Source organism: Xenopus laevis, chromosome 3L, assembly GCF_017654675.1.
Source record: "Xenopus laevis strain J_2021 chromosome 3L, Xenopus_laevis_v10.1, whole genome shotgun sequence".
Taxonomy (NCBI): Eukaryota; Metazoa; Chordata; class Amphibia; order Anura; family Pipidae; genus Xenopus; species Xenopus laevis.
In genome coordinates, this window is record NC_054375.1 from 65,700,559 (window position 1) to 65,711,495 (window position 10,937).

General features: G+C 38.6%; 1 protein-coding gene across 1 annotated transcript; it reads left to right on the forward strand.

Moving 5' to 3' along the window:
• Nucleotides 1–5,773: 5,773 nt before the first annotated feature.
• yeats4.L (YEATS domain containing 4 L homeolog) lies at nucleotides 5,774–10,322 on the forward strand. The gene is made up of 7 exons (XM_018252445.2): nucleotides 5,774–6,078; nucleotides 7,451–7,570; nucleotides 8,458–8,524; nucleotides 8,610–8,704; nucleotides 9,078–9,170; nucleotides 9,648–9,735; nucleotides 9,895–10,322. Exons 1-7 carry the CDS (start codon nucleotides 6,028–6,030, stop codon nucleotides 10,062–10,064), a joined length of 684 nt encoding a protein of 227 aa, XP_018107934.1. The 5' UTR covers nucleotides 5,774–6,027; the 3' UTR covers nucleotides 10,065–10,322.
• The last annotated feature ends 615 nt before the right edge of the window (nucleotides 10,323–10,937 follow it).

Genomic DNA, 10,937 nt, shown 5'->3' on the forward strand with positions numbered 1-10,937 from the left:
CTTTGCCTAGTATTTTAAAAGCTCTTGGTAGACTTTATTTGGGCACATGCATTAAGGTTTGCACTTGCAGTTCTCAACTACCACTATTGGTTCCTCTATGACTAGTATGTTGATTTGAAGAGACCCCTATATGTGTGCCAATAACAATAGTTGCTTGGATATTACGCCCCGTTTCATAAGTAGAGATGAGTTGATTTTTCTTACATGGACAGTTTAGTTCAACAGAACATTCCATTTCTGATTATTTTGTTCTACTTAAATGTACAAATCCATGTATGCAGAAAAGGAATGTACACGCTTTAAAGTCGGCACTAATTGTTGGTCTGTTGAACTGCTTAGCTATGCGGAGGAGTCCCACGCTTCTTTATTCGCACTTTAAAAAGGCAGTGGTAATTTGTTGGGCATGTGCAAATGACATGACCAAATTTTCATTATCACTTCTAGCATAAGATTTATGTGCATTTGAGGGTTTCATGGGAAATGAATCAAAGATAAACTGTTCTAAAAAATATTTTCCATTCTAGTAAAGGAGTCATTTACAGTTGAAGTCAGTAACCACCGAAAACGAAATCTGTTTGCCTTTTTACAGTTAATTTTCTATTTAGTCTTTTTACATTCCCTTAAATGTTGATCTGAGCAACATAAAGGGGCCATAACATTTTAGGACTGAGTTCTACTACTGCAGGGAGCCGCAGGTCTCCGCTAAAAAAAATATTGTATCAACTCCTACATAAGTGATTGCCAATGCCTAGTCATTCATTTAAACATGTCAAAATAAATCTTTAGGAAGGCATCAGATTGGCTGAGCTCTAGAATTTGTTTTATGCTAATGTTATCAAGTTCCATTCTTCTATGAGTTATCTTTCCCTAAAAATTTAATTTCAGCTTCATCTCATGGAAATTAGGAACTTTCTAAATATAATCAAAAACTCTGTATTGTCTCTGAAACAATCAAGGTAATCTTAAATATACCCTCTGTCTCTCTTCATGCAGGAGTCAAATCAGATTTTGATTGACATTATCTAGGCACCAATTATGTGTTAGAGCTGCCAGTCAAACTCTTGACTGATTTAGCATGAACTGAGACTGAAGAGAGACAGATTGCTTAAAGGGGGACACAAAGAAGTAACTTCATTATTTAAGAAAACGTACAGCATTTTCAATTGATTATATTTAAACGTTTATTTCCATGAAATGAAGTTCATTTTTGATTTTCCAGATAGTGCTGTCTCACAGTTGAAAATGTCTAATGAACCTTCTATCTATGGTTTACTACAGGCCAGTTTCCTCATGCTTTAGTGCCAGTCAATCTTGGAGCACGTGTAGGGTTCCCACCCAGCCAGGATTTCACAAGCCCAGTTAGTAAATCATCAGCTAAGGCCAAGGCCAGTACATTTGTAATTGCCTTCCCCTCACTGAGCAGTTAACACAAATCTATTCTTTTAAGCCTGTCCATCTCCCAGTCCCCAGCCCATGGCATCACCTTTCTTCCCACGTAACATCACCGCCCCCCTCTGGCTGGGATTCTGTACCTATAAAGGTGGCAGCTCTAAACTTATTCACGATATCAAATGTTTTGTACGTTTTACATGCACATCAGTTTTTTTTATGAGATTTAGATGTAGCAGATCCAGAAGATTTTGGTAAGAACTATTAAACATTAGAGTTAGATCTGAGACTGGGGAGAGATTTCTCTGCAAGCGCTGTGTTTTCACCTTGTGCATTAAAAGTCACTTACTGTTTCTCTTATCTCTTGCTTTTTTTTGTCCAGAAAATATACTGAAAGATGAAGACCTAAAATTTCATATTGGGCCTTTCTTTGACTACTGTTTAATGTTCCACAGGGGTATTTTATCAACAAACTCAGCACAGACTACTTAGCATTATGTTTTCTATTTTCTCTCATTCATTCTTAAGTCTGAACTCTGCTTATACACAGACCCAAATAAAATCATGTTCCTTCTCTTTGCAAATTGGTCTTATGATTGTCTGACTGTAATTCCCTGTTTCAGGAGCTCCAACTGACTGACTGGTTCTGCCCACAACAAATGTGTAAAAGGTGTTGTCTGTTATAAGCAAATGTTCTGTGATTAAACTCTACTTTTACCAGAACATATTGTTAGAAAGTGTTGCACTGACAAAGGACATTGTTCATAGATTTACATTAAAACTTCAATTCTAAATTGTTGGCTTTCCTAACTAAAGCACAAGTCACTTCTATAGCAGTGCTCGCAACCAAACTCCAATGGGTATCTACACCACGGACCCGGCACTCATAGCTCAATGGTTTGCTGCATGCTACAGTGCACTGTATAGCTCCAAAGCAACATATAGTCCTAGTCACTTATTGTGCTACTTGGACACAATACCTATTCCTACACTGTTGCCAGATACCCGAGCACTACTTGACTACCCAATATCCACTGACAAAGTAAAACCGGCAGTAAAGGACCTGCCATCAAACAAAACCCCTGCACCTGATGGTCTCCCTGCTGATTGGTACAAAACCCTAGTAAAACCCATCTCAAAACACCACCTAGAAATACTACAATATGCCATTGTTTCTAGCATTTTGGGACATTACAATATCATCTAGAACTCCAGGGAGGCATGCAAGAGGAGAGACAATTGCTGGGAAGTATAAATGCTCAGCTAGTACCCTGAGAAGTTTGATCCAAAACCTTGTTATTGGAGGACCGCATCATATGGTAGAAGGTTGCTGGGGAGGTGTTGCACCAGAAAAAAGTAGTCATGTCACCTTACCATGGCATGTAACTTGCTTGGAGTTATATACAGGTGATGAATTATCTTCTATTGGCATCCTATCTCTTGTTGAGATTAAGTAGCAGGGTCTGCTTGGTCTACTGAAGAATGGTGAAACTCTATTAAATATATTGCTCCTTCTGCTTTTTATTAACTGTGGGGCAAGAGTACAATTCCATTTTTATTACTACTTGGCATAGGTTATTATGGACCGCCTCCATTATTTACCAGAATATTTGTATTTATGTGTGTTAACCTCCCTTCTGCTTAACTTATGTTCATTTAACCATTGTTTTATGAAAGCACCTGCGACTTTCAAAGTGCTGTTCAGGCAATTTCCATACAGCAGAATTTGGGTCAGTATATTCTAATGACAGAAAATCAGGTCATAGAGCACTGTAGCAATTAATGGCACCCATCAATTTCAGCCTCAAGAGCAGTAATCTCAGTGAACAGTTCACAATGATTTTAATTGGTTTTATTAAATAGAATAAACAGAGCTGTCCTACATCTTACATTTTAAATCAGATCAAAAGTACACAACTACCACGTACATAACTACCACAATTTGTAGGAAATAAAACAGAACATTACCACAATAAATCAAGCTTAATCCTTGGTTACAAATGGAGTTAAATTATGCATTCTTAATTTTTTTTAAAGCATGATTTAAAAAACATCCAGGCTGCTAAAAGGTCTTGTAAAACAGTGTAGCAGCTATTTGTGTAAAAGAAGGGTATTTATTACATTTACTTGCTCCAAAAAAATGATGTCCCAGCAAACTATTATGCTCCAACTGCGCATGCGCAAAAATACTGATCTCCCAGTCATCTTACAGAGGACGTGGAAGATGGATGCGTGGAACTCCGCTGGAAGAATCTGCAGCGAGGGGTAAATTCTCCTTTAAATCTTCCATGGTATCCCTGAACACCAGAGTATCCCCCCTCACTCGGACAGATAAACCCAAAGTCTACCTCTTGTAGCACTTACATACCATTTTACCCAGTCCTGGCACTTATGAGTTTGTGATGCAGTGACAACCCCTGCTAACTGCAGCACTTAATATCCTCCTATATGTGTCTGTAAATTACCCACTCGTTTAGACTGGAAGCCCCACAACAATCTAGAATGAAAATGTACTTTGTCTTTGTATTAATATATTGCACTGATCAATGCATTATTCTACTATTCTACAGAGCTGCATGTACAAGTAGCACTATATAAATATACATACATACAATTATGGAAAGGAAGCTCCAGATTGCTTATACTAACTAAGGTTCCATCTACAGGATACAGGGGTCAGGTTTTGGCAGCCTGAGTTTTTTAATCGACTGTCTGGTTCAACACTGCTGGTTCAGTTTAAGCATTATGAAAAAATCTTCCCAATCACTTACTGTCATATCCCTGCCCAGATATGGCAACTCCACTGGCATAGTTCTGGGCCCATGCAAGGCCTTATTAACCTGTAAACTCAGTCAAGGGTGGCCAGATAGGCAGCAAACATCTACTTGATATAGACACATTTTGCAAGCTCAGCAGGAAAATAAAGAAAAATAATTTGTTTTGTGAATAAACTATTATTGAAAATTACCACTTTCATTGGTGTCTGCTTGGAGGAGGTAAGTTCATTACTACCTCCTCTGAATTACCCATTGGGTTTTTAAGTGCTTTTAGCTATTTTTTATCCTTTTGGCGCCTCTGTTTTGTCTTACTACTATATCGAGTCCACCCCGAGTGGAGGGGTATCATCCCCTTTTTCTTCTTCTACAGAGAGTGACGTTTTATTCCTGAGTGAGGTCAGGATAATCTCCCCACCTGCCTATACAGTGGTTGCCTATCGGTAACCCTGGTTTGTGAGTATTAACTTGTTTACTCTACCATTACTCCCTGTAAAAACATATTACACTATTGGGGCTCTTGGTGTTCCTTTTTGTCTCTATTGTAAAAATACAATGGGGACCATAGATTGTAAGCTTCACTTGTGCAGGGGCTTGTCAAGAATCTCTGTAAAGCACTGGATAAACATTGTGGTACTAAATTAATTAATTATAACAAATAAATAATGCTTGATGATAATATGTTATTACTCAGGTGCACTGGCTTCCATATCTATAAATATCTATGGCAGCAAATATTTAAAAAAAAAAACACAGAAAACATTGCAGTTGCACACACGAGACTATGTAACAATTCTGTGAAAGCTTTCAGAAACACTGGAATATTCTGGTGTGCTAATTACATTAATTTTACATTGCTATATGGGTTTCTAATGTCTATTAATTATTCCTTCCCTTGTTTTGGCCCCTTAAGGTATAGTAAATACCCCAAACTTTTATAGGGTAATCAGTGACTCCGCCCCATTTTAGCAGCACACTGCTCCGCCCCCTTTTGGTGCCCGCCCCCAACTGGCTGGTAAAAAAATTTAATAAAGGTGGCAACCCTAATTAGAAGTAACCTCGGAGTTCCATGACCGTAAAAGCACTCGGCCGTATGGTCATGGAACTCCTCTGTGACTTATACTATCCTTATAATACACAATGAATATCTTGTAAATTATATCCTTATAAACAGTGAGTTCTGATGTCATGAGTTATAAACAGTGAGTTCTGATGTCATTTCAGCTGTATGGTCATGGAACTCCTTGATGACTTATAATATCCTTATATTTTACAATAGGGGGTACTTTATTCACTATATACTCAATTGAACAAAATGTAATTCATAATCATATTGTAAAGATTGGAGCAAACTGTATATACTACATAATCATGTAATAATAAAGTTCTCACACTCTCTGCTTGTATGCAGCCTTGGCGGACGTGTGACAAGTCAATACACTCCATGGCTTTCAAATTAAAGACTGGGAAGAATAATTCGTATGTCATTCTGATTCTGTATTTGTAGCTTTAAACGAGTACCACTTACAAAAATGGCGGACGTGTTTTTAAGTACAAACCCTTTTAGCTCTTTGTAGGAAGTTCGTCATCCATACGCTACGAGCTCGCAAACAGGCGGCAGTAGTGACAAAGGGGGAGTGTATTTTGTTTGGACTGTACCATTTGTACAAACTTACGGGAGGGGACAGCTAATAGCGGGTTGTTTGTTGTGAGAGCTAGGGGACGGCTTGTTTCAGTGAAATCGCAGTTAGTCTTGCATTGTTGCGGGTTTTCTCCTCAGTGTGAGTTATTAGCTTTCTGCACTGAACTGTACGTGTTTGACTGTGGACTTTCCCGGCCCCTCCCCGCCGCCTCCGGCAGCAATATGTTCAAGAGGATGGCGGAATTCGGTCCGGACTCAGGAGGGAGAGTGAAGGTGAGGGAAACAGCAAATGCAGGCTTTGTGTTGCCTAGGGAAGCGTCCTGGTTATGTGTCTGGCTCTGGCTAGTGCTCTGCTTTGTGCAGGTGTGTTATTGGAGCTGTGTGAGCTATTGTTCGGCGGTTATACCCGCATAATCATCTGCAGTGGAACTTCCTATGTGCGCGCCCCCCGGATATGTATGGACGAGCCCATTGATGTCTTTACCACAGGAGCGTTTCCGTGATAAATTAGAGCAGGGGGCCCAAGCTTCTTATTATTGTTTTTGTTATCTGTGATGCACATTCCCATATAAAAAGTTTTGGGAGCAACACAAGCATTATGCCGAATAAGGGTTGTGATTGGCTATTTGGTGGCCCCTATGTGGACTGGCAGCCTATAGGAGTCTCTGTTTGGCAGTGCACCTGGTGTTATACAACCAAAACTGCAAGCCTGGAATTCATAAATCGGCTCCTGCTTTGAGGCCACGGGGAGCAACATCCCTAAATGTTTCTCACGAGCCAATGGTTGGGGATCCCTTCACTAGAGAGAATTTCTATCAAAAGAATTTGATCATTTAAGTGGGAGGGAGCTAATCTGCAATTCTCTCCATGTTGAAGCATATCATCAAGTCATTTCCGTGGTATTAGGCACCTCTTTACATAGAACCAATGTGCTTTGACACTACGGTGTTTTTGCTTCATGTTCTTGCAGGTAAAGTTACTTGTACCGTGTTAGCCAGGAAAAATGTTACAGGGCAATAAAAAACTAAACTAACAAAGTGGTATAAAGGTGAAACCTTTATTGGCTAACTAATGTAATCCTAGCATGAAAGCTTGCTATAATTATATTAGTTAGCCAGTAAAGGTTTCACCTTTATACCACTTTGTTAGTTATTTTTTATAATGTAATCACATTAATGTCCGTTTAACATAATTGAAAAAAAAAAAGTGGATCCAATAACTTATCAGTTATCTATACTTTGATAACTTATTTCAAAATAAACATTAGATTGTTATATTAGGACTCCCAATTTCTTGTGAAAACTGCACTAACATATAGTGGGAGACGCTGTCCCCATTCAGGTAACTGGAAGTTAGCTATGCATTTATTTATTTGCACATTGCTGCCCCAAAAAGTTCACTTTAATCAAGTTATATAAAATGTCCTGTTTTTTTAAAATTGGTTTTCATTTTTTTTTTAATGGTTCTGGAATGTCCAATTCTGGCTCCGGCCATTGAAAATGCTATTTTGTTGTTAGGGGAGGGGTCACTAGTAGATAGCTGATGGCCTTGGTCTTTCCAGTCTATTTTCTTCTATATTTTTTTTCCCTCTACAATCCGTGTATGATGTAGTGTCTCAGCTAAGCATTTTTTTTCATCTTTAAAGGGCGTTACTATTGTGAAGCCGATAGTGTATGGAAATGTGGCCCGTTACTTTGGCAAGAAGAGGGAAGAAGACGGCCATACCCACCAGTGGACAGTTTACGTGAAGCCATATCGTAATGAGGTACAGTTTCTGTGCAGATAAACACGAGCTTGTGTATTTGCAGCTTAACTTTGCAGACTACTTATACCTTGACGGAGACTAGGTAGGCAAGTCTTTTCTGGAGAAGGACATAGAGATTTAGCTTTATTAAAGGAATTAAGTATAAAAACTGGGTAAATAGGCTGTGCAAAATAAAAAAAATCTAATGTAGTTAAGTTAGCCAAAATGTAATGGAGGCTGGAGTGACTGGATGTGTAACATAATAGCCAGAACACTACTTCCTGCTTTGCAGCCTTCTAACTCTTACTAGGCCACATGGGTCATATCTGTTGCTTTTGAATCTGAGCTGAATGCTGAGGATCAATTACAAACTCACTGAACAGAAATGTACCATGTGGCCCCCCTTCAAGTCGCTGACTAACTCGGAGTTATAGAGCTGAAAAGCAGGAAGTTGTGTTCTTTTCTGATAGACATCTCCCCAATCCAGCCTTTATACAGTACATTTTTAACTAACTACATTAGAAACATCTTTTATTTTGCACAGCCTATTTACCCAGTTTTTATTTTTATACTGAACTGTTCCTTTAAGCACTGCAGTCTGCAGCAATCCGAGCCAGCAAGATCTTTACTAAAACACAGCCCATTAGTTATTCCTGAAATGCAACATTCTTTCCAAAAATTCTAGTAAGCTTCTGCAAGTTTTGCAATAGATACTGGAGGCAGAGTTTTGTATTGGTGGATACCTAGCTGTCGTCTGTGAGCTCTGTAGTCTCCATCATATAGTAAAATGCTTTCCCTTTATAAAGGACTGTTGTAGCTTTTTCACAGGTGTTCATAAGCCCAGCTTGTGAATTAAGCAATGTAAATATGTTGATGTACTGTGTGAATTTTTTTTTTTTCATTTTTAGGACATGTCTGCATATGTGAAGAAAATCCAATTCAAGTTGCATGAAAGTTATGGAAATCCTTTAAGAGGTAACTTTCACTGGTTTTTGTGTACATTGCTATATACGAGCTCTTTGCTCTGGATCTCACTTTGTATGTTCCGATTGCTTTTCAGTTGTTACCAAGCCACCTTATGAAATTACGGAGACAGGATGGGGTGAATTTGAGATCATCATAAAAATATTTTTTATTGATCCAAATGAAAGACCAGTAAGTATTTCCTCCCTCTGTTTTTTTAATTTTGAAAACAGTTATTTTAATCCAAAATGGCTGACTATTTATCAGAATCATAATGGATATCCGGATTCTGAATATAATTAATGGCTTTTTGCTGAGTTATGCTCCAATTCATATCCTAGAGGATACAGCTGTTTTGTGACAGTTGAGAGAATTTACAGACCTTGCAGTTCAACATAAAACCCTATTACTCCCTAAATTAGTAGATTAGTAGCAAAATTACTTTTTCAACCCCACCATCCCCATATCAGTGTCTGGTTAATCCCTACTTCTACTTGTAGTCCAATAGTGTTGTTTTATGTTTCCATACTTGGTCTGAATGTTGTATCTTTCTTTTTGCTTTCAGGTTACACTCTACCATTTGTTAAAGTTGTTTCAGTCTGATACAAATGCAATGTTAGGAAAGAAGACCGTGGTGTCTGAGTTTTATGATGAAATGGTAAGAAAACTGTACCTCGGTGTGTAAACCAGGCCCTCATTTACTAACAAGTTTGGAGACAGTTGAGCAGTACAGTCAGTGGTGCAGCAATCGTTGGAGAGCCAAAGATTAAAGCTGAATGTATATGGGACTACTCATTTGTTAACATAAGTGCAAAATTGCTCAAGAGTAGTTACCAGTAACATCCAAACAGAAGTTACCTTTGAACAATCTACTGGAAGGTAGAAACTTTAAAGACACAGTTTATAAGTTCATATGGGTTACTGCACTGGTGCCGTTAAAAACTGTGTTCATAAACCAGCCCAGGGTGTTTTTAACAAAGGGAGGTCACTCGGCAAGTAGTGAAGAATATTGTAAGTAAACAGTGCAATGATATTGGCCAAAGTCTGATTGCTTTCCAACAATGGCATAGTATAAGCAAATTGATCAATTCCCCTGTTAGCACAGCTTTAATATATTTATTATCATCCCATCTAGATATTCCAGGATCCTACAGCTATGATGCAGCAGCTTTTAACAACATCACGGCAGTTGACACTTGGTGCATATAAGCATGAAACAGAGTGTAAGTAATAGCCATGTCTCCTTTGCAAAAACAACACAAACCTGAAAGTGCATGGTCTCAAAAAAAAACAACTAGATTTGTATGGCAGGTGCAGCTACAGAAACTGGATTTATCATTACGTTGTGTTCATTGCGAGATTTTCATACTTGCCTGTATTAGTTTCAGAGTTCGAATCAAAGACCAAAGAGAAGATGGAAGGCGCAAAGAAGAAAACCAGCTTTGAAATCTCTGATTTGAAGGAGAGGTTAAAAGCAAGCCGGGAAACTATAAACTGTTTAAAAAATGAAATTAAGAAACTTGAAGAAGATGATCCGACTAAAGACATTTGACAACCTCTGCGTCTTTCTTTTCCTAGCTGTTAGATTTTCTGTATAGTATTATCTTTGTACTGTTTCCTCCATTTTGTCCTGTAAATATATGTATATATCTTTATAAATGTTGCTGTGCTCTAGTATATAAATACATTTTGCCCTCAGCACTTGTTTTTATTTAGTATGGGGCAGTTGCTATGGTGTAAATTGACCAGTAGGAAAACCTTAAAACGTCACCAAGCAAAGCCCAACAGAAATAAAGACTGGTTGTTTCAACATTTGCTTTGATTCTGTGTGGCTAAAAGTCATGATTAAAGGGATCCTGTCATCAGAAAACATGTTTTTTTTTTTTCAAAACACATCAGTTAATAGTGCTGCTCCAGTAGAATTCTGCACTGAAATCTATTTCTCAAAAGAGCAAACAGATTTTTTTTATATTCAATTTTGAAATCTGACATGGGGCTAGACATTTTGTCAGTTTCCCAGCTGCCCCTGGTCATGTGACTTGTGCCTGCACTTTAGGAGAGAAATGCTTTCTGGCAGGCTGCTGTTTTTCCTTCTCAATGTAACTGAATGTGTCCCAGTGGGACATGGGTTTTTACTATTGAGTGTTGTTCTTAGATCTACCAGGCAGCTGTTATCTTGTGTTAGGGAGCTGTTATCTGGTTACCTTCCCATTGTTCTTTTGTTTGGCTGCTGGGGGGGAAGGGAGGGGGTGATATCACTCCAACTTGCAGTAATGAGTGATTGAAGTTACTCAGAGCACAAGTCACATGACTTGGGGCAGCTGGGAAATTGACTGTCTAAAGCTGGCCATACACGGATAGATCCAAACGAGCGGATCTCCCTCCGATATGCCCACCTTGAGGTGGGCAACATCGGGCTGATCCG

Coding starts and splice junctions, on each gene's coding strand:
- yeats4.L (XM_018252445.2), top strand. CDS start 6,028: ATGTTCAAGAGGATGGCGGAATTCGGTCCGGACTCAGGAGGGAGAGTG. Junction 7,571..8,457: donor TGAAGCCATATCGTAATGAG/GTACAGTTTCTG, acceptor TTTCATTTTTAG/GACATGTCTGCATATGTGAA. Junction 8,705..9,077: donor TTGATCCAAATGAAAGACCA/GTAAGTATTTCC, acceptor TTTTGCTTTCAG/GTTACACTCTACCATTTGTT.